The sequence below is a fragment of the Strix aluco genome, chromosome 18 (genome assembly GCF_031877795.1).
Source record: "Strix aluco isolate bStrAlu1 chromosome 18, bStrAlu1.hap1, whole genome shotgun sequence".
NCBI classification, from domain to species: domain Eukaryota; kingdom Metazoa; phylum Chordata; class Aves; order Strigiformes; family Strigidae; genus Strix; species Strix aluco.
Window position 1 is genome coordinate 15,071,820 of NC_133948.1, and position 25,572 is coordinate 15,097,391.

Consider the following 25,572-nt stretch of genomic DNA (forward strand, 5'->3'; position numbering starts at 1 on the left):
GAGGGGAAGGAAGAGAGGGTGAAGGAGGGTGGGAAAGCCTGGCCTGGGGGTCTGGGATCTGTCACCCAGGGCTGGGGGGGGTGACACGGGGCTCTCCAGCACGCTGGCTGCCTTCCAGAGGAAAGCTCAGCCCTTGCACAGGGAAAGACCCCCCCGTGGACCCCATGTCTTGCTGGGCTCCCTCACAGGGGCTGGAAAGAGGGCCAGCCCCCCCCCCTCCACGTGCTGCAAAGGATTTCAGCACGTTTTATTCCTTCCTTTACGTTTTAAAGCCCAGCTCCCGGGGTGGGGGGGGGCTGGTAGGGCCTGGTTTAACCCAAGCACTGCAGCACAGCCCTGCACTGCAGCACTGCACCGACAGCAGGGGCTGCATGGGAGCGGGGAGAGGGTCTGTCAGCCTTCCTGGGGGGGAAATCAGCCACAGGGGAGACAGGGGGAGGCTGGGGGCCAGGAGGGACAACGACCTTGGGAGTGGGGATGGAGCCTGGCTGTGGGACAGGACCCACAGCAGGGAACTGCAAGGCGCTGGAGGGGTGAGCGGGGTGCTGGGATTCCCAGCCCAAGCCTCAACACCTCGCAGGGTGCCAGGAGGTCCTGCCTCTCACAGGACACTGCTCTGCTCCCCCCACCGCAAGCCAGGGAAGCAGCAAAGCCCCCCCCTCATTGCCAGGTTTGTGCCAAGTCAGCTGGCTGGCAGCCAGTGCAGGCAAGGACAGGCTAGGGCTGCAGTGCAGGCTCCGGAAAGGGGCTATTTTTAGCCATCTCAGTTTTTAGCCATCTCCGTTCCTGGGTCCCAAGGCCCTGAGGTTGGGAGGGAGCACAGGAGACAGGCAGCACCCCAGGCAAGGGGATGTCCCAGCAGCAAGATGCCTGCCAGAGCCCAGAGACAGGGGACAGGGCTTGCTGCAGCCCTCCCAGGGCCCCCCCCATTCCAGCCCTCTGCCCAGACAGGGCACACACACTCTTTTCTTTCAGTTCAGCATTTAATCCCTTTGGCTACAAAACCTTCAACCAAAACCCAAAACCTTGGAAAATAAACTGAAATGGTGTGATGGGGATGCTCCTCCCCACAGACAGGACAAGGCCCAGCCCAGAGTGATGCCCAGGCAGTGCTCAGCGATGGCTGAAGAACCCCTGGGGGTAGTTGAACTTGAAGGGCTTCAGGCGCATGGGGCCCCTGGAAGAGGAGAAGAGGGAGAGGCTGACCCATAGGGGTCAGGAAGCCCCCGGCACCAACAGAACAGGCCTGGTCCTGGGGCACTGTCCAGCTGCGGGGGGCAGATTCCTCCCGGCAGCTAAAGGAGAGGCTGGAGGGTGGGCACGGGGTCAGGCAAGGCCATGCTCCTGGGGACAGCAGTGCCACCAGCGTCCCTGCCAGCACCCTCCCCCCCAATCCCAGCTCCTCACTGCCCCAGGGTGCTGGGCTCTCACCTGACCAGGCGCAGACACATCTTCTCCTGGGGAAACTCCTTGGGCCCCTCCACGCTCGTGTCGTGGGGCTCTGTCTCCAGGTAGACGTCCAGCACCATGCACAGGCGCTGCAGCTGGTTGGTGAGGAGCTGGTAGCCCGGTTTGGGCCCCCACAGCTCCTTGTAGTTCACATTGACCTCGCTCTCCATGGCCTGGCAGAGGGATCAGTACGGAGCAGGCTTGGGTCTCTGCTCGGCCCTCCCTGGGCCCCTGGCTGCACCTGGCAGATCTCAGGGCCCTGCCCTGAGCTGCCTGGCCACCAGCTCACCCCAACAACTTGCTTATTACGGACACAGAACCACTGTGAACAGCCCCCCCAAAAGCCAGCGGTTCTCCAGCCTCCTCTCCCACCATCCCAGCTTACCCGAATGTTGTCGTCGTTGCTGCTGGTTCGCTCTCCTTTCCAGTTCAGGCACAGGCTGAAGACAGGCGGCAGCGTGGAATAACCAGGGTTCAGGACTACGGCTGCCTGCAGCTTGGCTGAGCAGGGCAGGGGAGAAACGTCACCCACAACCCCGAGGACCTCCAAAAGGAGGAATGTCCCATGAAGACTCCCAAGAAGCTGCCCTGGGGGCACCTGGTGTGGGAATTCGAAATTGCCAGGGGAAGGAAACACGCCTACCTGTTCCCCTTTCTATCAGAGCCATGTAGTAGAGGTGAGTGTCTTCAGCCAAGCTGGCCTCTATCACATCTTTAGTGTAGGGCAGCTCCTGCGAGGGGAGGCAAGAGGAGTGAGCAGCTGCTGGCACCACGCGGGCGCTGGGGGGGGGGGTACAGCCTCGCGCTCGGCGCCTACCGCATAATCTTCATAGGGAATGGCAACCCACTTCACCAGGCGTGAGACGATCTTGGTAGGGAAGAGATGCTGGCACTCGCTGGAGACTGGCACCACGCCATGCTCTGAAACCAAGGACAAGGCCACCTGAGCAGGGCAGGGCTGGGGACAGAGCTCTGTCACTGTCCTGTGGGTGGGGATGCTCCAAAACCGGGACGTGGGGACATCGCTACCCTTCTGACACCTTCATCAGGTGCCCAGAGGGGAGCAGGGGAGGCCTCGGCTGCCATCCCACCGGAGCTCACAGCCTTGGCAGCGCAGGCCTGGCCTGCTCGACGGGCACACGGCACGCGTGGGGGTGTGGTTCACCTCCCACCACAGCCTGAATTGATTCCCAGCACATGCATGGTCGGTCCCAAAGGGGTGCTGGGCATCGAGAGGGGGCACAGCCTTCGTCTCCCACCCAAACCAGGGCAGCCCTCCCAGTGCCGCTACCACCAAGGACAGAGGGAACGACTGGGTGGCACTACAGATCTGCAGCACCATTAAAAGTGACATCAGTCAGCTCTCCTCTGCAAGAGGACCCTGCTACTGCACCCCCCCGTCCCCAGGCACGGGGTGGGGAGCCAGGCACTCACCGAGCGACGCAAACTGCTTGTGGAGAGCCAGGCGGGACTGCAGCCTCGTCCGCAGCAGCTTCACAGTCAGCTCCATGTGGCTGGCGCTCAGCGAGTTGTCCGCAGCAACCGTATGCTGTGGGCAGGAGGGGCTGTCACCATCACGCCAGCCTGTGGGGTGGGGACCCCACAGTCCAGGAGCCACCCCACCCAGCCACGGGGATAGACACACGCTCAAGTCACTGCTCAGTGTCCGTAACAGGGCTTAGACTATCACACACGGTGGGTAAAATACGTTGCTGTGGCCCCACCACACAGATTCATCCCAACGGAGCCTGGCCCAGCCAAGGGTGCAGCGTAGCTTGGGAGTGGCTGGTGCCAGCAGGAGCTCTGGGGTCTGAGTGGACAGGACACGACACAACTGTCCTCAAAACCTCCCCAAGCCCCAGCATAATGTTTTCATGGAGAGGGGAGGGGGTATGACATGCCTGAGGCTGATCCTTGGGGAAATGCAGCCCGCCCAGCTTCTGCACCCACACGTAGGGGTGCCCCAGCTCTGTCACGTAGTCGCTCAAGGTCAGGATGCTGTGGGGACAACGAGGAAGGGTTACACCACCCCAAAGCACTCCTGTCCCCGCCGTCCCCCCACCGCCTGACCTGTGAGCCAGCCGGAAGGAGGCGGCACTTCTTCCACCTGCGTCCCAAGCCGTGCCCCGTGAGCCCACCCGATGCCGACTTGCAGGACACCGGTTTCCTGGCCACCGAGCCCTCCCGGACAAGCCAACTGCCTGGGCCCCACTCACCCCACTTTATCAAACTGGAATTGGTTGGCCGGGTTGGGCGTTTTCCTCCCGTGGTCTCCTGGATAGAGGCAGTTGAGGAGGGAGTCTGGGGAGAGCAGGTCACTGGGAGGAGGGAAGAGATTAATCAGCAGCAGCCTGGGCTCCATGTCTCTCTGGGGTGGCCACTAACAGGCTCCGAGCCCAGAGAAAGGGATTACAAGCTCCAGGAGTTGGGTTTCAAGATCAGAATGGCTTTCCCCTAATTCCAGTCCAAAAGGAGATCTGTCTCCTCCATGGCTGTGATGATAGAAGTCAGAGGGCACCATCTCCCGTTTCCCAGGAAGCTGCTCGCTCCAGTGCATTAACTCCAAAACCTGCTGATGCGCCTGGAGAAAACATTGCCAGTGCAGGCCTGATGGCTGTTTGCCACCCAACAAGCTTAAAGCAGAGGAATTCTGCTTAATGAGATAAAATTCTTTATGTCTGACTGTACGCACAAGCTCGACCAAGCATAAAGGGCTGTAGGATTTGGGGTAATACAGCCAAGGGCAGCTGTGGGGAAGGGAGCACCCTGCACGGGAACCCTGCGGAGAGACTCCAGCTGCTGTCACAGAGGGGTTTGGGTAGCTATGGGGAAAAGAGAACCCCAAGGGGAGTGGGAGGTCTCACATGGGACAGGCTGGGAGGCAGCACGTGCTTCCAGGTAAGCCCAGACCAGTCTCTTCCCCCTCCCTCTTCCTCAGGCACCTCCTCCTGGCCTGAGCAGAGCCACCGGAGAGCTGGCAGCTGATCGCAGCTCCCTGGGCAGGCTCCCACAGCTGCCATTTCAGCTATTCCTCACGCAAATCAAGCTCCAGCAGTCTCTGGGGAGCCCAGGGAGAGGCAGCCATATCTCTGGTGCTCAAGACAAGGTGACCTGCAAAGCGAGCAGGGGAAGGGAGCTGCCAGGCACAGGCTGCAGGAGGGAGGAAAGCGGTGCGGCTGCAAGAGCGTGACTGAATGCGACAAGCAGGAGAGGTTCGCCCCCAGCTCCATGGGTCTGGCACCGCTGTCCTAAGAGGTTCCCAACCTCCCTGCCCCTGACTTGTCGCGGCAGAGGGAGAGGAGGAGGATGCTGGGGCTGCGGCAGCCTGGCAGGGCTCCTGGCAAGCTAAGGGGAAGGACATCGCAGGGCAGGGGGGCAGATCACCTTGAAAGCGTTCCCCAGAGGCAGCGACGGAGCTGTACTCTTTGGGGTCTCCTTTGCCCATCAAAGGACAAGCCAAGACAGCACTCTGAAACCACAGCACTGCACAAAGGCCCGTGAGGTGCCCCAGGCAAGGCAAGGGGAGGGACTGAGGTTAAAACCTCACCCGCTGGGAGCAGGCAACTGGAAGTGGAGTGCCCCAGCCCATGGGGCGCAGGAGGGACATTGCCACCACGTGCTGCTCCTGGCACGACATCGTTCTGCCAACGGGTCACTCTGAACAGAGCACGGCAGAACACCAGGGCAGGGTGTTCGTGGCAAGTGGAGCGGTCGCTGCCCGATGAGCTGTGGGCTCCGTGCCCACGGGGCTCTCCTTACCCGGCACTGATGGCGGTTGTCATCTCAACGGCAGTGGTCACCTTGGCTTTCACTGTCATGACGTTGAGGTTCATCAGGTAGTAGAAGGTCAGGTGAAGCACGTTCTCATCTGCACCGACAGAGAGGGGGCAACACTGTTGTCTGCTCTAGCTCGGAGCACTCTGCACGGGGGGGATGTACGTGCCCCCCTGCTAGGACAACAGCAAATGGGAGCAGAGGGGCAACGTGGGGAGTAACTGGCAACCGATGCACAACACCTCTAACGCCATCCCATCAGCATTTGCCAGGCTCTATCTGTCATGCCCAAAACCCCACCACAAAAGAGAAAAGCTCCCAACTAGAGGAAGGAAGCTTCAGAGCACGGTCACCTCACCTGCACGGGTGAGAGGAGCTCTGGGAGACAGAGCTGATAAACCACCTTGTTCAGTCTCTGCTGGCAAGCCACACTCATCCCTACTGGGGCAGCTGGGCTGAGGGCAGGAAAGCGTCTCTGCACCCCGAGCTCTCCCCGAGGAACCCGAGCTGCTGCCAGGCTGCTCTCTGACCTGCTGTCACACGCTCCTGGGCGTTCTCTGCCAAGGGCCACCAGACCCCGCTTACCTTTGCACTTCAGGTCGACAGTGACGGACAAGGGGTGACGCTTGAGCATCTCCTTGCGCTTGTCGTCCAGCTGCACGCCCAGGGTGGGCCTGCGCCGCTTCTGTGGAGGGTGGAACAGAGCTGTCAGACCCTTCTCCTCCCGCCTCTGGGCAACCCACAGTCCACCCCCTGCCTCCCACTGCTCTTTCCTTCTAGTCTAGCTCCTCAATCCCTCAGTGCTGCAGCCAGGGAGCAGCCCTGGGGAGGGAGGGGAGCTTGAAACCCTTGCCCTGCTGCAGGGCAAGGACAAAGCAGCTCCACTTCCTGTTGTTCCTTCAGCTCCCAGGAGTGTCCCCACCCTTGTGAGACTGGGACAATGACCCGCTGGCCCCCAAAGTTTCCTCACCACGAGGGGCAGAAGCCAAGGCCCTTTCCCACAGCAGCAGCCCGAAGCACCGCTGCTGGGCGGTGGTGGCACAGACCTGCCGTGGGCTTCCACACTGTGGGCAGCCAGTGCCCAGAGGTACAACCTGTAGGACCTAAACGCCACCCCGAGGGAGTGCTGAGTGACCCCCCCAGCAGGCATCCCTCCCCCCTAGTCACCAGCCCCCAGCCAGCCTCCACAGCCCCAGGCTATTTATACAAAGTGGAACAGCTCCAGCCAAAGAGCTACAAGGTGGCTGCTGCTGCTGGGCAGGACACGAGCCAGGCAGATTTGTCCCCAGGTTCTACTGTGTTTGGGTCAGAAACTAGAAATGGCACCTCTCTGATCCCAAGAAACGGCTGGATTTACAGAATCACAGAATCATCTCGGTTGGAAAAGACATTGACGATCCCCCAATCCAACCATGAACCTCACACTGACCGTTCCCAACTCCACCAGATCCCTCAGCGCTGGGTCAACCCGACTCTTAAACCCCTCCAGGGATGGGGACTCCCCCCCTGCCCTGGGCAGCCCATTCCAACGCCCAACAACACCTTCTGCAAAGAAATACTTCCTAAGAGCCAGTCTTAACATCAGTGCACCTCCACACACACACAGAGCGCGTAGGGACCAGTTCCCAGCCCCACGTGGGCCCAGCTCGTCCCAGCTGGCAGGCGCAGATCGGTTTGCCCACACGACATGGTGTGGGGAGAGGACCCAGAGGGGACAAGGCTATCCCTTACCGTGGTCTGTTCCTCCTCCGCATCAGAATCGCTTTCGTCATCTGTGCAAAGAGAGGGGTGTAAGAGGGCTTTGCCTGGGGCTCAGCAGCTTTCCCATAACCAGCAGGACTACCAGCCCTTTCTCCAAGAGCACAGGTCCCCCAGACATCACCATCCCCCCAAAAGCAGGGCTCTAGCAGAATGCAGACACACAGGAACATGTCCTCAGTACCAGGGGTCACACCAGCAGGCTGTGAACATCTCTCAGGAAGGAGGAGCTGGGGACAGAGGGGATCAGCTGCCAGGGTTTTCAGTCAGCAGCGCAGACATCAGGCACTGTGCCATTTCCATACTCATCCGCCTCTCTACCCAGCCCTCTGCCTGCACAGAGCATCAGGCAGCCTGCCTATAGCAACACCACCCCAACTCACCCTGTGAGTCCTCAGGCGGCTTGTACAGGGCTTTGGCTTCCTCTACGCTCCCTTCAATGGCCACCACAAGCTTCTTATCTGCAGAGGAGACATGAAAACTAAGCTATGAACCTCACATCTGTATGGGAAAGGCAGTTAGAAGCAGCCCTGCCCCAGAAAGCTCCCACTTCATGGCTACACGAGGCAGAGCCCTGTGGCAGAGGAAGCTCAAATGAAGGGTCAGTGGGAAGAGGCAGTTGTCCAGAGGGCTCCATGAGGCCACTGCAGGGCTCATCTCCTGGGTAGGATGGGGTCAGAGGAGAGAAAATGCTGGGTTTTGAGGGACTGTCCCTGGAAACTGTAAAGGCCAGATCTTTATCAAGAGCCAAGAGGGGCTGGGGTCTGGCTGGCACAAGCTGGAGGCGACGAGCTGGGTCATCAGGGCTGCAGGTACTCATTAGCAAGAACCTGGTGTGGCCAAGTGCCACAGCGTGGTCCTTCCACGCTCCGCCACCGCTTGCCCCACTCCCGGAGTGGCCCAAGAGCTTGTGGGGTTGCAGCTCTCACACTGCATTACAGCCCTCTGCACAGGGGATGCAGACAGCCCAGGGGGATCCTGAGCCCTGCTGGGAAATCCCTCCCCACTCAGGGAGGCTTCAGAAAGCCCCTTGAAATGCAAAACTGCCTAAGGGGATGCAGGTGAGCTGCGGGGAAGGGCCTCTGGGAGGGCAGGTAGAGGTACTGCCTGCTCTGGAGTCAACACCACCCACGGGTGGCATAAGGTAGCACCCACCCCACGAGGTGACAGCTCTGGGGTGGCCACGTCAGCACCGAGCCAGCTCGCAGGCTGCAGGGACATCCCTGCTGACCTTGAGAAGGGGGGGGCAGAGGTGGGAAGTGAGCTTCCCAAGCAGTTCTTCCAGCAAGGGAGCTGAGCAAACAAGGTTTCAAATGCTGCTGCCTCACTGTGCTGGCCCTTGAGGCCACCCCGCTGCTCTGGGGTCAGCAGAATCTGGCAGCAGAGCAGATGGAAGGAAAAGGACCTCCCAAAGCGTCCCCGAAGCAGTGCTTTGAGCGCTATCTGGCCCGTGGGGGGAGTGTTGCCCCCTGGTCCTGGCTGGGGACAGCCCCTCGTGGTGTTGCTGAGGACTTTTACCCGCTCTGGGTGCTCACCGCAGGCCTGGCCGTAGGCACTGGCTTGAACGAAGAGAACGTAGAGAGGTGGTGGGAGGTGTCGGGCTGTCTCGTACTGTTTGTGTGCCTGGTCGAAAGGCATGAAGAGATACTCCTGGACAGGCAGGGAGGCCTGGGGGAACAAAAGGGCTAACCTTCGTCACTAGGAACAGAATAGTTCACCCTCCTCACCCCCTTCTTCACCCCCAGCTGGTAAGTGGGAGACTGGAAACCAGCACAGCAGCTGCCGTGCAGGGTTAAACACAGCCACGGGCATGGTGAGCCCCAGGGAAGGGCTGGCAGCTCTCCTCTGCTGGAAAACTTTTGGAACTGAAAATAACCCAGTTCCTTCTCATTTTTCCCTCCCAAGGCAATCACAAGGGGCTGGAACTGCATGTCACTCTAGGGAAAGGCCCATTTAATGACTCCTCCATCCGCAGTTCTGCAGGAATTGCCGCATAAACAAGGAGACTCCGGAGGAGTCTCAGCACGAGGCAGATCTACCCCTCGTCCAGCCTGACTGGGAGCAGAATCAGTCCAGGCGTGGCACCTCTCTAATACAGCCACACAGCCCTCGGGCCTTCTCCCCTTCCTCCAGAGCTCCAGTACCTGCATGATGCTGTTGAGCCGAGGCTGGAGGCTGCTCAGATACTCCTTCTTCACCTCAATCTCCTTCAGGATCTTCTCCTTGCTGGTCAGGCACTCCTTGTACTTCTCTGCCAGCCTAGGGTTAGGAATTCGGTTACTGCCACATATCACAGCTTCAAAGCCTGCTGGGGTCTGCCTGGGTCATGGGCCCCAGCTCTTCTGACCTGACAAAAGTCACTGCAGAAACCAGGAGAGCTCAGACATGGTGACAAACACAGAGCTCTTCATACCAAGGGCAAGAGGAGGCAGAAAGGAACCAGTAAGAGCTGGAAAACAAACAGGGAGAGAAAGGGGAAGCTCAGCCTCGTGCTGTGCTCCGAGAAGGGAGAGCAAGTGGATCTTCCCTCAGTGGCACTTCTGCGCCAGCCTCTGCTGCCAGCAGCCACGCTGACGGAGCTCTGCCGACCCTGCCAAGCTCCTGAAGAGGTTTTTCCACTTCATATCACCAGTGTCACTTCACATCACATCAACTAGTTAAACTCATGAGAGTTGAGGTTTAATAAACCAGCAAGTGCTCGTCTGTGAGTGGGTAGAAAGCCCAGGAAAATGCAAGTTCAGCGTGACCCTCCAAGCCCTGGATACGTGAAATCTCTTCATTGCTGTTGATTTCAACCTCTTGCCCAGCAGAAAGCAGGAGGAGGGAAAGCTGGGCACGGAGGTGTGCTGCCCAGGACAAGCCACCGCTGTGACCCGCGGGGGCTCACGCACTCTCCTCTCAGGACCCTGCTCCCCACTGGACGAGAGCACCTGCAGTGCGGGGAAACCCCACTCTGAGCAGGAACAACAGACGTGACACTGCAGGACTGAAACGCTTCTGTTTCCAAGCAAAACTCTATTTGTGTTGGGTCAACGCACAACCCAGCAGGCTCCTCACAATGCAGTTTGGAAGTCCAGCTTTCGGACAACTCTACTGAGCTCCCTGAGGTAGTGAGAGCAGCCAAGGTCCCTGTAACACCATTCAAGAAGCACCTGTTGGAACAGAGTTCGAGACAAACCAATAGTCCACAACGTGACAGTTATGGATGGACACTAACAACCCCAACAGCATCAGAAAGTGCCCAAACCACTACCGGCATCTGCTCTTGAGGCAGCTGAAGAGGCTATTTCCCACCACAATGGTGGTGGCAAGTAAACAGTGGTGTTCCCTAGACACCGTGGGGTGAGGATTGGGAATCGCAAGGCTTCTCAGCAATTCAACCTGCAACCGCGGGGCAGGCTCAGTTCAGCTCGTCTTTGCCCTCTCCACAGTTTGTAATGAACAGTCATTTTTAAGGAGAATCCTCAAGAGATCTCCAGGCTGAATGCTCCTCTGCAAGCTTGTGCTGCAGGCAGAGCCATCCAGAGGACCTCAGCTGCGGCGTGAACGGGTGCCTTCCACCAGGCAGAAGCAGCTGGGTTTGACACGGAGGGTCTGGGAGAGACAAAGCATGTGGCGTTTAGAGCCACGCAGCACCCACCCGCAGCACCCCTTGCTAGTCTGCTCTGCTGAGCTGCCCTGCTCGGGCAGGGCCTACCAGCAGGTTCCGGCTGATCTTTCCGGAAGGTTGGTCTCAGTTGCTGCCTGGCTGAAAAAGCTGCTGGCTGTCATCAAAACAGAGGAACATTGTGTCATGTTTGCTCTTCACACGGGGCAAGAGTCGAGGAAGCAGCTGAGCCACCTGGCCTGCCTGCACCAGCCGAGGGACCTGGAGGGTTAGTGCCTGCATTGAGGAGGTGGCTGCCACCACCAGGACACCAGCGCCTGCTGCAGCTCAGCTGAGCTCAGCGCCGTGCAGGCAGCTCCCCACCGTGGCAAGCGTTAGGAGCACAGGCAGGCGGGACCAGCAGCTGCAGCACTAGGTTGGCTTAATTTTTGTTCCTTGCACCACAGGAAGGCAAACAAACCAGGGATCGCTTCGCCCTGTGTGGCACATCTTGCAGAACCAGGTTCTGGATGGAAACGCTATCTGGATGGATGCAGCGGGCGGCCCCATTTGCTGCTGCAAGGACCAACACGCAGACGCCGGGGAAACATCAAGCTATAAAATTCATTTTCTTCTACTGATACCCAAGAGCCAGTGCTGATGTTCGCTGCCTTGGTGAGAGAACATGTGGGCTTATCAGGAGAGCCAAGATGCCTTTGCTGTCACCACCCGGAGCACAAGGTGCGGGTCCAGCCGGGCAGCCTCTCTTGCACAGCGGCTGCGGCAGACTCAGGGCTTCTGTCGCACCAGTTTGGAGGTTGCTCTGCTCCCCACGATCCCCTGGGGCTCTCTTCCATCAGGCAGGTGAAAGAAAACTCCCTGATCTATGAAACAAGGATCCTCCCAAGCCCAGCTCTACACACAGAGTGATCCTCCACGCCGAGGGCTGTTACACAAGAAATCTGTTGCTTGTTCTACGCTGATTATTTCAAGAGGGTGTTAAACCTTTATCACCGACATTTGCTTTGCCCAGAAGCTGTGCAGCTCACTCCGGGGGTCTGCCACGAGCCCTGCAGCTCAGCACACATCACATGCTCAGCACCAGACAGGCTGACACCAACCCACCTCTTGCGCTGCTCCAGCTCCCAGTCCAGGCGGGCCAGGGTCTGCTGGTGGGGCTCTGACAGGGTGATGGCAGGCCGGCTGATTTCAGGGGGGGCCTCTTTGTAAAACTCCTCCAGGCTCACCAGTTCGATCTCCTCATGTTTTGATCTGCAAGGACAGACGGATCAGCCCAGGGAAGGGTGGGAAACGCTGCAGCAGGGCCAAACTCAACTGTGTCTCGCAGGAGAGTGGTCAATGCCAATCACAGAATCACAGAATCACTCAGGTTGGAAAAGCCCCTCGGGATCATCGAGTCCAACCCTCAGCCCGACTCTACAAAGTTCTCCCCTACCCCACATCCCCCAACAGCTCATCTAAACGACCCTTAAACACACCCAGGGATGGGGACTCCACCCCCTCCCTGGGCAGCCTATTCCACTCTCTGACCACTCTTTCTCTGAAACATTTTTTCTTGATGTCCAGTCTGAACCTCCCCTGTTGCAGTTTAAAGCCATTCCCCGTGAGGAGAGACCAGCACCAACCTCTCTACACTCTGCTACACGAGGTACCACACTATCAGTGAGCTGAACCGCAGCGAGGAGAGAAGGGGCTGAACAGGGTCCCTCCTTTCACAGAGACACCTTCCCCACACAGCCCACCAAAGCACCGTTAGAGGCACGAGTCTAAACACAGCCCTCCTGGCAGCAGCTCAGAGTGCTGCCCACGCAATGGGCATGACGAAAGGCTCAGCTTTTGGAAGAAAACTCCTGATATACAGAGGCCAGAGAGTCCTTGAAGAGTCCAGCATGGCTACATCTTTAACATTTACCTATTTCCTCCTCCACTGTTCCTCTACCACAATAGAGGCCGCCTTCTCTCTTCCCTACACAAGCCTCTTCCCCCGTGACCCAGCACAAGAACTCTGGGACACTCCATCTCTCCTGTGTGGTGGCACCTGGCCTCCACCCCATCTCAGGCACACCATCGCTCCCTCTCCTCCCCGGCCAAACTCACTTGAACTCCAGGCATTTGGTGATCTCTTTCTGCAGGTGCATCACCTCATAGAGCAAGTTCTGGAGCTGCAGGTGATACGCGTCGACCTTCTGCTTTGCCTGAAACACCGACACAGCTGGGGATGAAGCTCTGTGGCCTTCCTCCCAGCAAACACACCCCCGTAAGAGTCACCAACACACACCCCCCTCGCTGTTCCAGCTAGCGATGGCAGGTTTTAGGGTATGCAACAACTTTTGGGGGGTAAAAAGACATTTTCAAAGGCTGGGAAAGCAAACGCTCATTGTATCAAACTGATTGTGCTCTGGAGGCAGCATGTTTTGGGGACAAGGCACAGAACAGGGCAGACCTGTGGGGCACACAGAGTCTCCTCCTGTCCCTGTGCCTCAGTGGTACAAAGAAAACGAGCGTTGTTCACAAACTGTGAAAAGCTTCTCTGAGATGTCTCGGTAAGGAGATTCAGGGCCAACTATGTACACAGTTCTCAGGCTTGCAGCACACCAGACTCTCAAGACAGAGCTACTCCCCTCTGTATCTGAGGCAGAAGCAGACACCACTCCATCATTCATTATAATTACAGCTTCCACTTCATGGCAGTAGTTTCCTGATAAACCTCTAATTCAAAAAGTATGACCTGGCTGGTGTTTAATTCCTGTCACACATCCATACACAGACTGGGCAGAAACAGCACCATCTCTGATCCCACTAAATGCCAACTGGTACTTGCTGCCCCCCAGCCCCGCTGTACCTCGTGGGTTTGATCTCTCCCTTTCTTCAGCCGAATATGAGCCAGCCGGTTGAGCTTCTTCAAGGTCATGAAGTGGACACAGCTCTGAATCCGCCGCTCGTCTATCTCCGAAGCCTGAGTGGCAGGAGAGAGGCATTTGAAGCAGAAGAGACGACTGACACCACAAAGCCCCTTTGCTGCAGGGACCTCCTGCGAGTTCTGTCACAAAGGGGACTCCGTGCTTCACTAAGGAGCCACAATTAATGTCACCGGGGCTTCCGAGGGAGCCTCCAGCTGCCAGACTCACAGGTCACCCACAGGAAATAACTTGGCGGGGGGAAGATGTTTTCCAGGCTCACTCTAGTGACCCTTCTCCCAGTAGGAACAGAGCACCCTGCCGTGCAGGCAACGGCACAGGCAGTCACAGCACAAGTCTTCCCCAGCCATGGCTGAGGCTGCTGGGCCTCCGTGGGACAGCAAGAGCCCAGTCACCCCCGTGGCAGTCAGGAGGGGCTCAATTTCCCTGACTTGTCAGCACAACCTAGCAGGAGCCCAGACATGCTTTAGAAGAACTCCATCTGCTCAGTCAAAACCAATGCCTCAGCTAAATCATATTCTACTTTATTTAAGGGAAGCTGCTCCATTTTCCTGATTCTCCCCAGAACAGCGCAACTGCTGCTCCCGTTCCTCTCAGATTAAGGGAAAACATCAAAGAACAGACCACATTAAACCAAGCACCAACATTTTTCCTTACGTTGTCCTTGATGCCTCTGCTCTTCAGCTCCTGGATTTCTGCCATCAGCCTCTGAAGCTCCTGACAAGTCTCTCTGTAGAGTTCGTAGTCTTTGATAGGGTCACGGAGATCCACCTCACACTCCTCACTGTAGTACCTAACATCCTGCAAAGGCAGAAAGCACCTTCTACAGCTGGATCCTTCCACCTTCTCTGGAAACAGCAGTGGGAAACAAACTGCTGGGTCTTGATTCCTGGCTTTGTCCATTAATCCCACACCCGAGGAGACTTTACACACAGGAGAGGACTCAGTTAATCCCAGACCCAAACGCCACAAGGTATTAAAATGCCTGGGAAGTTCAGACTTTTATATAGTTTTGAAGAGTTTATAAATTTCAGCTAGTCTCGATCCTGCACCCATGACTACAGAGGATAAATTGGGAAGGTAATCACTTCTTCAACCCCTATCCCCACTTTGGCTGAACCCAGGTTACCCTGCTGCTTGTGAGAGTGTTTTAAGGTGACTTGCAAACCCCTGAGGGACCTTTCAGCCTTGTGCTCACTCTCCCTACATCTCCAGAGAAGGGTTTGACCCTTTGAGCACTGTGTTTCCCGAAGGAGATGGAAACAGGTTCAGAAATGCAGAGTGGGAGTTTCAGAGGCATTGGGAGCTGGCTCGGCTCTGGGGGTCTTGCAACTTCCCGAAGGGGAGAATAAGGCCAGCAGAGAGTGGGTGGGAGATGAGCCTTTTGCAAAGCAGGACACAAGTACCCTGCACAGCAGGCAGGCTCTGCCGGTGCCCGTGGGCAGCCAGGGGCCCTACCTGGTCGGCATCAGCCTTGCCCCGCTTGCCCTCCTGCGGGCCCCCATCCGTGCGGATCACTTTGGGTTTCCTCTTCTTGCTGGAGTCTGACGACATGGTGCGGCCCGTCAAGGACTGGGGGACAAGAGGCAAAGCCGTCGGCTGTGGGGAGCCAAACCTGCGGGGGATCGGGGCTATCCCGCGCTCCCTTCCGCCAGCCTGCCTCGGACTCCGGAGTCTCCCCGCCCACCCAGTCCCAGGCCTCCTCCCACCAGCTTCCTCCAGCCCCGCTCCCACCTCCCCCAGACCCCAACGTTGGCCTAGCGGCCTCCCCTCCTCCAAGCCCCCCCCCCAGACGGCCTCCGCTCCTCCGGAGCCCCCCAGACCCCAGCGCACCGGGCCCGGGGCCGCCCCCTCCCGCCGCTCGGCCCCCACCGGGCCGCGGCGCCCCCCTCTCACCCTCAGCGCCGCCCGGAAGTGACGCGCGCGGAGCACAGAGAGGCGGGGCAGAGCGGCAGCCGCTGACGCGCCCCCTGGCGGATAGTCCTCCGGAGGACCGCGGGCAGGGGGCGTGGCTTCGGCGAAAGGGGCGTGGCCAGCGCCCCCACTGACAAGCCCTGGGCTGGGGACACAGTGGGGGGCCCTCGGCTGGGGGGGCCCCAGTGGCACTGGGGGTATCCATGGGCTTGGGGGAGGCATGGTGTGGGGTCTCCAATGGCGCTGGGGGCACCCCAGTGCATCAGGGCACCCATGGGTGCAGGGGGCACCCATGGCCCCCCTGGGTGAGAAAAGGTTGGGGGTTCGGGTCCCCATGCTGCGTGGGGGCAAGCACCCCCCGCCCCACCCCGTCCCCAAAGAGGGCAAGGCCTTGGCATATTAAATATTTAATTGGCGATGTCCTGCAGTCAGGCTGGCTCCCAGGAAAGGCACCCAGGGGCCCATCAGGAATAATTAAGGACACCCCCCCCCCCCCCAATCTCTGCAGCCTGCCCAAGCCCCCCCGGGCAGCACCTGGGGACCCGCCGCAGGATGTGGGGCTCCCACCCTTCCCCTCCCCAGCCGCAAACCCTTCGCTGCTCTCATCCACCCCAAAGCAGGGTGTGGGGGAAAGGAGAGCCAGGAGCTGTGAGGGAACAGAGACACCCCCCCACCAGCCCTTCCCCAGCAGGTCCGGGGTGCAGGCAGGGAATGCAGGCAGGGAGCGAGCCCCTCCGGGTGCAGGCAGACACCCCAGCGCAGAGCCCCGCTCACTGCAGGGGCGAGATCTTCAGGGGAATCATTATCCGTGACTCCATGGTCCGGATCAGCGGGACTGGAAAAGGAAACGAGAGACAGGTGAGGGCAGGGGGTCCCCAGCACGTGGGGGGTCCCCGGCGCAGGCAGGGGGTCCCGCTCACCCGTGTAGTACACATTCTCGTCCCAGCCCCTCTTCCTCCAGGCCGCGTTCCTCGTCTCCTCCCGGGACTGCAGGTCCTTGTAGGCTGTGGAGATGGGGTGGGACTGGCACCCAAGGACCCCCCCAGCACAGCCCCAATGTGGGGGTGCCCCGGGGGGGGGGGGGGGGGGACACAGGCAGCGGGGAGCCCGCTTACCCCAGAGGTGGTGCACGACATACAGCTCCCCGATCTGGGAGAAGAACCCGCCGACCGCCTCCTGGTTCTCCTGCCGGTACTTAATGGCCCGAGCCCTGGCACACAGCGGGAGAAACGTGGCGGAGGGGAATTGCCCAAGGGCCCCCCCCCAGCTCCATGGGGACCTTTTCCCACCTTGGCTACCCCTGTGCCAGGTAAACAGCCGCTTACCAGTTATTGCCCCATTCAATCATGGTCCCTGGCTGGAAGTAGAGGAGAAAAAAACCCAGAGTGAGCAGCCAGATCCTGCCTGCTCCCCCTGCTTGGGGTCTCCTCACCGAGGGAGGAATTTGGGGGGCTGCCCTCCGAAACATCAGGCAGGACCCCCTCCCCAGGGGTATATCGATCCGAAGGCCGCCCCAAGGCGTGGGCTGGCCCCCCATGGCCGCTCACCTTCAGCTTGTAGGTCCTCAGCTCGTAGATGTTGGGTCCCTGGCGGGGCAGGGGCTCGTTCCAGAAGCTGAACTCCAGGAGCAGCTGGTTCCTGCGGGACAGCAGCATGCGGCTCCTCTCCTTGCGGAAATCCAGGTACTCCTGGGGACAGCCCCAGCCAGGGGTTTCGAGGTGGGAGCGAGCACGACCCAAAGCCAGGGGGGGGTCAGGTAGAGGCGAGGGGCAGAGCTCGGGCAGCTCGCCCTGATCCCAGCGATACCTTATTCTGCTTGAGCTTGTTCATGCAGTCCATGAGGGCTGGGTACCCGCCCGAGAAGCGCCAGAGGTGCACTGGAAGGACAGCACAGGGCTGGGGAGGGAGGGCAGCTCCCACCCCTCTCCCCCTGCGTGACAGCCAGCCCCCAGCACAAGCCGAGGTCTTCACCTTCGCTCCGAGCCGCTCCGGCAGCGGGGGCACCGGGATCTACTGCCTGCTCTCACCTGCCTGGTCCTGCTCGCCATACCACGTGTTCCAATTCCCCACCAGGTCACAGGGGTAGTCGGCATCTGAGTGGAGCTTGGGCAGCACCGCCTCTCTGCAGGGACACAGTGGGGGCAGATGGGAAGGGGGAAAGCACCCCAAAATACACCTGATACCCCCGTTTGCCCTCCCAGCTGAGTATGAGGGGTCTGTGCATGGACGGGTCTGCCCTAACAGGACCCCGAACAGGACCCCGAGTCGCCCTGGGGGTGCACCCACTTCACAGGGAGGAAAACTGAGGCAAGGAGCAGGGGCACAGACCCACCCACGGTCTCACCGAACTCCACACAAGCCCCCCACACCCCCTTCGCTCCAGAGCAGCACCGCAACACCCCACTGGGATGCCAAGCAGTGCTGCCTCCCAACACACAGCAGGGCTCACGTCAGGCTGTTGTAGGCATCCAGGCACTCCGGCTTCACGTTGTGGACTGCAGGGAGAGGAGAGAGGGGCTGCCAGGGACCTGGCGGCGGGGCCCAAGGCAGAGCAGCCAGGGGGTGCCCATGGGTGAGGAGGGGCCAGCACAGCGAGGTGCACCCTTGTCTGTGTTCACCCCCCAGCCCCACTCACACTGGATCTTGTAGAGGTTGCTGGTCTCCTTCTTGGAGAGGAGGTTGGAATGGGCGTCCTTGCGGGGATCCACTTTGTGCACAAAGAGGGAGCGGAACCAGCTGCCCTCAGCATCCCTCGAGTACCCCCTGCGAGACAGCGGGTCAGCGCGGGGGGAGCACCCGCCAACACCCCCTTCGCTGGGGGAGCTCTGCCTGGGAACGACCGGCTGGAGGGCAAAATGGGAACCAAAGGCCACGCTGCTGATCCTGCCTTCCTGGCTCCGCAGGCAGCTGCCTGCACCGTCCGGCTGCTGGGGAGCAGCGTCCATCTCGGGGGGTTTCTCGGGGTTTCATTCAGTTCATCTCAAGGGGAGCCGAGGCACGGCAGCGCCCGGCTCGTTTTTTGTAGGGGTATGGAGGGAAAATGAAGGCCACAGGTCTCCCCACCCCAGCGGCGGGACGCGGGGGGCAGCCCCCACCAGCCCCCCAAGGGATCCCCCTCAGCCCCAGGAGCTGCTCCAGCCGGCGGGGATCCCCACGCGGGCTCGGGGGGCGGCGGGACCCTCCCCAGGGAGGCGCGGGATGGGCAGGGCCCCTCCGCCCCCGGGCCGCGCTGCTGGCCGGACCTTTGCCCCACCTGGTGAGGCATTAACAGCGGGGCCTCCGCCCGCCCGGCACCGCGCCAGGGCCCGGGGCCCGCCCGCCTTGAGCGGCCCCCACTAACGGGAACGCGGGGTCTGAGGGGACAACGGGCCTTGAGGAGGGGTATGAGGGGCGGGGGCCGAGCCGAGAGTAGCCGGGGACGGGGGGGGCCCGGACCAGCCCCGCTCACCGCGCTCCACCGGGGGCCCCGCCGCCGCCGCCCCGTCGCAGCCGCCGCAGCGCCGCGCTCCCGCTCGCCCGCGCCGCCGCCATCTTCCCCCGCAGCGGGGCGGAGCCTAGCGGGGGCGTGGCTAGATAAACCCCGCCCCACCCCGCCCCCGCCCCCGGGGCGGAGCGCCCCGCCCTTCCCTCAGAAGCTGGCCTGGAGGAGGGTGATTCTGATTGGCCGCCGCGCCCCGCGGCCGGCCACACCCTCTCGCTCTGAGCCCCGCCCACTCGCCCCCACCCGCGGCCAGGGCGAGGCCTCATTGGCTGTCGGCGGGGAGGGCGGGGCCCCATCTGAGCTCTCGGCTGCCAGCAGCCAATCAGAAGAGCCGGCTGGAGAGGGCCGTGTTTGATTGGCCGCCGTGTCTTGCTCCGCCGCTCCCGACCCCCTGCCGGCCAGAGGGGGCAGCCGCTGGTTGGTCGCCGCTCCGGGGGGGCGGGGATCCCTCGGGCTCCGCCCTAGGGGAGGCGGGGTCAGAGCGGGGCGGGGCCGCAGGGCCGCCGGGCGCTCGGGCGGGGCCGGGACCCACCTGCTGCGGGAACAGCGGCGCCCACGGGCGGCCCCCGCCGCACCCCCCGCGTGTCCTCCGTCCCGCAGGGCCGCCCCCGGGCCGGGGCCTCCTCCTGGGGTGGGGGCGCCCGTGGTGAGTCCAGGGGCACCTGCTGATCTGTCCTGCTCCACGGCTTCCCCCTGCAGCCCCCCCGGCCCCATAACCCCCTCCCACCCCACAGCCCCCCCAGCCTGACCCATAGCCCCTCCAGCCCCACAATCCCCGCAGTACCTGCCCCCTGCCCCCCATCTCTCCCCCCAGTACAAGTCCCAGGGGTGCCATGGTGCCAGCTGTGGGTCAGGGCACCCCATGGCCCCGTCGTCCTGCCCCAGCACCCACAGCCAGCGCTGGGCACAGCCCGGGGGACAGGGGGCAGGACAGGGCGAGGTCCCCAGTGCTGGGGGCTCACTGGAGGGGCTGGGAATTGGGGTCCCTGCAGAAGTTAGATCCCCCCAGGGTACGGTGTTAGGGGCCCCCTGCCCAGCCCTGGGGTGTTTGGGGTCCCCCAGGAACTGCTGTGGGAGTATTGGGACTCCCAGGATCACCCATGGTGGGGCATGGGGGTCCCCGGGGTATGGGGGTGCCACCCTGGCCAGACCCCTCAGATGCTGTGGCACCCACCAGCACCGATGAGACACCCCAGCACCCATGGGACCCCAGGACAGAGGGTGTCAGAGGAGCTTAAGGGGCACCTGGGGTTAGGTGGGGGATTGGGGGTCCCCACTCCAACCACCCCCAGTCCCCAGATGTCACAGGATGGGGGGAAGGAGGTTGGTTTGGGGGTCACCCTGGGGGGGAAGGTTAGTTGAAGGGGTTGTCCCGCAGTGTCCCCCCAGGGAGCTCACCTTGCTGGGGGGCAGTGGAGGGACTGAGGGGCGGTGAGGACGGGGCATGGGGGTGCCCCCCAGCTCCTCACCCGGGGGGCACAGGGAGCACCAGCCGGGGGGGTGGGTGGGCAATGGGGGTGAGGGGGAACTCACACTTCGGGGTTCCTGGGGCATCTGCAGGGAGAGGGAGTGGGGGGAGCTGGAAGGGGAGGGGGAGAAAACAGGTGTTAAAGGGTTAACTGCCCCCCAGGCACCCCCCCAAAACCCTCTGTGACCCCCCTTAAAGCCCCCAACCACCTCCCGCCCCCAGGACCCCCCAAACCTCCCCCAGCTTCCGCCCGCCCCCGCCCCAGGTCCCCATGCCCCTCCATGGACCCAGGGCCCCCTGTGGCCCCTGTGCCCCCCACTGCCCCCCGGTGCCCCACTCACCCGGGCAGGGGTGATGCCCCCCGGCGCAGGGCGCAGACCCAGGCGTTCAGCTCCTCGGGGGTCTCGGCCCCCAGGCAGTACGTTCGCATCCCGGGGTGCTCGGCCTGGGGGTGGGGGGGCCATGGTGGAGAGGACCCAAGTGTCCAGGCCTTGTCCCCCCGACCCAGGGCACCCCCGGATCCAGGGACCCAGGGGGCCGGGACTGACCATGAAGAGGAATTGGGGGGTGCGGGGGGCGGGGGGCAGGACACGGATCTCGTAGCCGGGCAGGGGGAGGCCGCCCCGCACTCGCTGCTCGCTGCTGTCTGGGGGGCAGAGGGGTCTCAGGGGAGGGGAACCCCCAGGAGCCCCATCGACACCCCAAGACCCCCAGTACCATTGGGAGGAAGCTGGGGACCTCCTCTGAGTCCCACTGGCTGCCCCCAAACCTTCTGGGGTCCCCCAGAACTCAGACCCCCCCCCAGTGACCCCTTCAGCCTCCCAGGGATCCCCAACTACCCCAGGGACTCCCGATCCCTCCGGGATCCCTGACCCCCCAGGGACTCCAGGTCACCCAAGTCCCCCCTCACCCCAGGGTCCCCGTGCACCCAGGTTGTCCTGCCCCCCCCCGGCCCCCCTCACCCCGGTAGTAGTAGAGGCAGAGATCGACCAGCACAAACCAGCGGCGCTTCCAGAGCCGCAGCCCTGAGCTGTCCTGGGGGACGGGGATGGGGGTGAGCCCCCCGCAGCTCATCATCCCCCCAGGACCCCCTGCTGCCCCAACCCTTTTGATCCCCCAAACCCCATAACCCCTCCAGCACCCCCTGCCATCTTAGTCCACCCCCAACCCCATAACACCCCCACCACCCCCCACCAGCTCAGATCCCCCCAACCCTCTTCGATTCCCCAAAACCCATAACCCCCCCCCAGGACACTCCAACACCCCAGACCCCCCCACTCTCTCTGATCCCCCATACCGACCCCACACACCTCCCACTCCAGACCCCTCACTCCAGCTCTCCCAAACCCTGTATGCCCCCCCCCGACACCCTCAAACCCCATAAACCCCGCAGCAGCCCTCACCACTCCAGACCCCCCCAAACCCCAGACCCCCCCCCACCTCAGACCCCCCCCAACCCCCATGCACCGCCCTGGTCTCCCCCCCCACCCCCCAGCCCCATGCCCCCCCCCCCGCCCCACCTGCTTGTGTAGCCAGCCCCGCAGGGCGGGGGGGGCGCGGGGGTCCCTGCGCAGCGCCTGCCCCCCCTTCCCGAAGGCGTGGACCCGCGGCACCGGCCGGCAGGGCTGAGCAGGGGCTTCAACCAGAGTGGGGGCTCCGAGGGGGGCCCCCCCGACCTCCCCCCCCGGGCTGCCAGAGTCCCTACCAACCCCCCCACCCCAATTCACCTGTACACCCCACAATGACCCCCCCTCAGCTCACCAGGGCTCCCCTGGGCTCCCCATGCCCCCCCTTGTCCCCTTGTGCCCTATAGGTCCCCATAGACCCCTGGGGTCCCTTGGGCTCCCCCATACCCCGCCATAGCTCCCAAGGCCCCCCCCCAGCCCCCCTGAGCTCCCTTGTGTCCTTCATGGCCCCCCTTGCCCTCCCATAGCTCCCCATACCCCCCCCCCCAGCCCCCATGGCCTCCACATAGCTCCCCATGACCCCCCCAGCCCTTGAGCCCCCCATGCCCCTCCCATAGCACCCCATACTGCTCCCAGCCCCCATAGCTCCCCATGCCTCCCCGACGCCCTTGGGCCTCCATGCCCCCCCAAATGCCCCCCCCAGCCCCCCCCTACCCCTCCACACCCCCCCCCATGCCCCCCACCCTCCCCATGCCCACCTGGGTGCCCGGGCCGCGGGTGCCAGCAGGGGTGAGGGCGCAGCGGGGGGGCTCGTCGCCGTCTGCCATGGGGGTCCTGCAGGAACAGGGCGGGGGGGGGGGCATCAATGTCCCCATTGTCCCCGCGGGGACAGAGGACCCGTTCTTCCCGCTGCGGGGGCGCTCGGGCCGCTGGGGCCGGCGGGGCGGGGGCTGCTCCCCGGCCAGCTGGGGGGGGCCGGGGGGGTTTCTCGCCTCCCGCTGGTCCCCCTCCCCCGCCTGCTCCTGCCGTCCCTTGCCCCGTGCTGGTCCCAGTTTCCCTTCAGTAACACTGAGCTGGTCCCAGTTCCCATCCCGTTATGCCAGTGCTGGTCACTGTTCCGTTATCCCGTTATCCCAGTGCTGGTCCCAGTCCCAACCTGTCGTCCTGGTGCTGGTCCCAGTCCCTGTCCCATTATCCCAATGCTGGTCCCAGTCCCATCCTGTTATCCCAGTACTGGTCCCAGTTCCGGTCCCGTTATCCCAGTGCTGGTCCCAGTCCCATCCCGTTATCCCCACGCTGACCTGGGTCCCAGTCCTGTCCTCTTACCCTGGTGCTGGTCCCAGTCTCCATCCCATCATCCCAGTGCCGGTCCCCATCCCCCTGTCCCAGCTCCATTATCGCTGGTTCTGCTCCCAGTCCCGTCCCATTACCCAGCGCTAGTTCCAGTCCCAGTTCCAATCCCAGTCCCATATCGCCATCCCAGTGCTGGTCCCGGCCCCCCCGGTCCCAGTCCTGTTACCTGGGTCCCAGTTCCATCCCGCTATCCCAGCACTGGTCCCAGTGCCGTTGTCCCAGCGCTGGTCCCAGTGCCGTTGTCGCAGTACTGGTCCCAGTGCCGTTGTCCCAGTGCTGGTCCCAGTGCCGTTGTCGCAGTACTGGTCCCAGTGTCGTTGTCCCAGTGCTGGTCCCAGTCCCGTTGTCCCGGTACTGGTCCCAGTGCCGTTGTCCCGCTCTCCCCGTGCCGGTCCCGCCCCGGGCGCTGGTCCCAGTCTCCGCCACCACCCGCCCCGGGGCCGGGACTGGGCAGCGCCCGCCGGGGGCGGGACGAGCCCCGACGCCCGGGTCCCCCCGGGACCGCCTGGGTCCCCCCCCCACGGGCACCCCGCCACGGCCCCGCGGGAGCCCGGGAGGGCACTGCCGCGGGGGGGCAGCACCCGCGTCCCCGCGTCCCCCGGGGACAGCCCGTCCTGCGGGACACCCCTCGGACGGCGGACACCCCCGGGACCGGGGACACCCCCGGACCGCGGACACCCCCCGGGCCGGGGACACCCGCGGCGCGGCGGGGCAGCCCAGCCCCGGCAGCGTGGGAGGGTCCCGGGGCGTTCGGCCCCTGCCGGGTCCTAGTGCCCGCCCCGCACCGCCCACCACCTTCCCGCATGCGCCTGGTGCCCTGGAGCGCGTCCCGGCGCGGGGTGTCGCACGCTCCGCCCGCCGCCAGGGGGCGCCACCGCCCCGCCCCACTCCTTCCACCGTGCTGGGAGGCGGACCCGTCTCGCCCCGCCCCCCAGCCTTGAGCGGCGTCCGCTTTCCCAATCACAGCCGCTCCCGCTCCCTCTCCTCCATCACAGGCCTTTCCGTTGGCTGCCGCGCCGCGCGACCCGCGGGGCGGGGGCGGGATCAGGCCGGCGCGGGGCCAATGGCGAGGCGGCGAGGGCGGGCACAGCTCGGCGCGGCCCGGAGCGGCGGGGGCTCGGGCCCTCCCCGCCGCCATGGCGCTGCCGCCGCGCTGAGCCGTTTCTCCCGCCATGGCCGGGGCCATCGCGTCCCGCATGAGCTTCAGCTCGCTGAAGAGGAAGCAGCCCAAGACCTTCACGGTGCGCATCGCCACCATGGACGCCGAGATGGAGTTCAGCTGCGAGGTGACGGCCGGGGCCATGGCGGCGGGGCGGGCCGGGGCTCTGGGGGGGCCTCGCTGAGGTGGGCCGCGCCCCTCGCACCCCCGCCGGCCTTCCCGCCCACCCGGGGGGCTGCCTCTGGGCTCGGCGGCGGGCCTAAGCCCGGCTGTGGGGCTGGGCCGCCGGCGGGAGCGGGGACTACGGCCCGGTGCCCCGCGGAGGGCGGCGGCGAGGCGGCGGCGGGCGCTCGGGGGGGGTCGGGCCGGCGCTGGGCGGGCTCCGCGGCCGCCCGCGGGAGGTACAGGGTCACGGAGCGACCCTCGGGGGGCTGCACGGGTGGGACCTCTGGGTGCAATTCCGCTTTGTCCTGGGTATAATTCAGGTTTGTTCTTGTTATTATTCAGGCTTCTTTTCCTTATAATTCAGCTTTATTTCGCCGTCGCAGCTAAAGCCCCCCACTTCACAGTAGCCGTCGTGAGGTGGCCGGGGCTTGCGGTATGGCAGGTGTCGAGGCTTGAATCCGTGAGGGTCCAACTCAAAGTGCTCAACAAACGCCCGTGAATGACATTTTCACACTTCCATGAGTTGTCAGCTGAGCCCCGAGTATGAGGAGTGTTCCTGGGGGGGTTGTGTCCTGGTGCCTGCTCCTGCTGTGTCTGGTTTTGCGTAGATACTTTCCTTTTTTGGGCCTTTTGTCATTCTTAAATGTTCTCCCCTGGACGGTTGCTGTCAGGCCCCAGGAGTCTGGTTTGTTGTTGCTTCGTTTTCAGCTGATCTAGAGGGATTGGACCCACAAACATTGAAATCCATCTCTAACCAGTTTAACTTTTCTTTTTAATAGTTTATATTTATTAAATCTTATCCAAATCTTGATGGAATTACAATGCCCATAAGCCAAGGGGTGTTTGTTGTCATAAATTTTCTTGCTCTTGAAATCTGTTGTCAGCTCTGAAGAACTTTCTGCCTTTCCCAGGGATTAAGGATTTATTTTAGACAGTAGTTGTGCGAGCTTCCCACCGTTACGCTGCCAGGAGAGTTTAAGTGGCCTGGCTCCGTTCTTGCATGTTTTTCCGAGACTGCCAGTAATAACATATGATGAAAAGTAAATAACTTCTTGTTTCAGTGGTGCAGCCACTTGTTGTTTCATGTTAGGATTAGGGTGTTTGCGCAGTGGTAAGGCAA

General features: G+C 62.4%; 4 protein-coding genes across 12 annotated transcripts in view; 1 reads left to right on the forward strand and 3 right to left on the reverse strand.

Moving 5' to 3' along the window:
• Positions 1 to 964: 964 nt before the first annotated feature.
• On the reverse strand, positions 965 to 15,767 carry THOC5 (THO complex subunit 5). The gene is made up of 20 exons (XM_074843859.1): positions 15,403 to 15,767; positions 14,965 to 15,078; positions 14,164 to 14,307; positions 13,431 to 13,544; positions 12,686 to 12,783; positions 11,693 to 11,839; positions 9,126 to 9,240; positions 8,517 to 8,649; positions 7,365 to 7,442; positions 6,955 to 6,995; positions 5,809 to 5,908; positions 5,209 to 5,317; positions 3,666 to 3,767; positions 3,351 to 3,447; positions 2,884 to 2,998; positions 2,267 to 2,370; positions 2,093 to 2,180; positions 1,835 to 1,950; positions 1,432 to 1,622; positions 965 to 1,177 (listed from the first exon to the last, which is right to left on the reverse strand). Exons 1-20 carry the CDS (start codon positions 15,754 to 15,756, stop codon positions 1,114 to 1,116), a joined length of 2,424 nt encoding a protein of 807 aa, XP_074699960.1. The 5' UTR covers positions 15,757 to 15,767; the 3' UTR covers positions 965 to 1,113.
• A 44-nt stretch (positions 15,768 to 15,811) lies between these two features.
• NIPSNAP1 (nipsnap homolog 1) lies at positions 15,812 to 19,303 on the reverse strand. The gene is made up of 10 exons (XM_074843861.1): positions 18,869 to 19,303; positions 18,056 to 18,183; positions 17,870 to 17,915; positions 17,448 to 17,542; positions 17,227 to 17,297; positions 16,968 to 17,108; positions 16,746 to 16,777; positions 16,536 to 16,630; positions 16,341 to 16,424; positions 15,812 to 16,255 (listed from the first exon to the last, which is right to left on the reverse strand). The coding sequence occupies exons 1-10, from the start codon at positions 19,195 to 19,197 to the stop codon at positions 16,191 to 16,193; spliced, it is 1,086 nt and encodes a 361-aa protein (XP_074699962.1). The 5' UTR covers positions 19,198 to 19,303; the 3' UTR covers positions 15,812 to 16,190.
• Positions 19,304 to 19,314: 11 nt separating this feature from the next.
• On the reverse strand, positions 19,315 to 24,302 carry LOC141931605 (uncharacterized). The gene is made up of 10 exons (XM_074843956.1): positions 23,924 to 24,302; positions 23,295 to 23,885; positions 22,534 to 22,609; positions 21,890 to 21,994; positions 21,332 to 21,404; positions 20,918 to 21,011; positions 20,711 to 20,814; positions 20,435 to 20,480; positions 19,434 to 19,527; positions 19,315 to 19,362 (listed from the first exon to the last, which is right to left on the reverse strand). Coding segments are annotated over exons 1-9 (1,470 nt in total). The 3' UTR covers positions 19,315 to 19,362; positions 19,434 to 19,525.
• The window catches only part of NF2 (NF2, moesin-ezrin-radixin like (MERLIN) tumor suppressor), a 49,062-nt gene continuing 47,708 nt past the window's right edge, over positions 24,219 to 25,572 (forward strand). For all 9 annotated transcript variants that reach the window (XR_012625689.1, XM_074844677.1, XM_074844676.1 and 6 more), the window contains exon 1: positions 24,219 to 24,414. Coding sequence is in view for 8 of the 9 variants with exons in the window: in XM_074844677.1 (XP_074700778.1) it covers positions 24,301 to 24,414 (114 nt within the window). In the remaining variant the exon portion in view is untranslated. The remainder of the gene's footprint in view (positions 24,415 to 25,572) is intronic.

What these genes read in the sequence shown, in the direction of transcription:
- LOC141931605 (XM_074843956.1), bottom strand. Translation starts at nt 24,302, where the DNA reads ATGGCGGGAGAAACGGCTCAGCGCGGCGGCAGCGCCATGGCGGCGGGG. An exon ending in CACCAGGCGCATGCGGGAAG is followed by an intron (nt 23,886 to 23,923) that starts GTGGTGGGCGGT and finishes AGGACCCGGCAG; the next exon opens with GGGCCGAACGCCCCGGGACC. An exon ending in CTGCCTCTACTACTACCGGG is followed by an intron (nt 21,012 to 21,331) that starts GTGAGGGGGGCC and finishes CCCCCCAGACAG; the next exon opens with CAGCGAGCAGCGAGTGCGGG.
- THOC5 (XM_074843859.1), bottom strand. Translation starts at nt 15,756, where the DNA reads ATGGGGACCCGAACCCCCAACCTTTTCTCACCCAGGGGGGCCATGGGT. An exon ending in ACTTCCGGGCGGCGCTGAGG is followed by an intron (nt 15,079 to 15,402) that starts GTGAGAGGGGGG and finishes CTTGTCCCCCAG; the next exon opens with TCCTTGACGGGCCGCACCAT. An exon ending in TCTGATAGAAAGGGGAACAG is followed by an intron (nt 1,951 to 2,092) that starts GTAGGCGTGTTT and finishes TGCCCTGCTCAG; the next exon opens with CCAAGCTGCAGGCAGCCGTA.
- NIPSNAP1 (XM_074843861.1), bottom strand. Translation starts at nt 19,197, where the DNA reads ATGGGGCCCCGCCCTCCCCGCCGACAGCCAATGAGGCCTCGCCCTGGC. An exon ending in CAACCTCTACAAGATCCAGT is followed by an intron (nt 17,916 to 18,055) that starts GTGAGTGGGGCT and finishes CTCTCCCTGCAG; the next exon opens with TCCACAACGTGAAGCCGGAG. An exon ending in CGAGAATGTGTACTACACGG is followed by an intron (nt 16,256 to 16,340) that starts GTGAGCGGGACC and finishes TTCCTTTTCCAG; the next exon opens with TCCCGCTGATCCGGACCATG.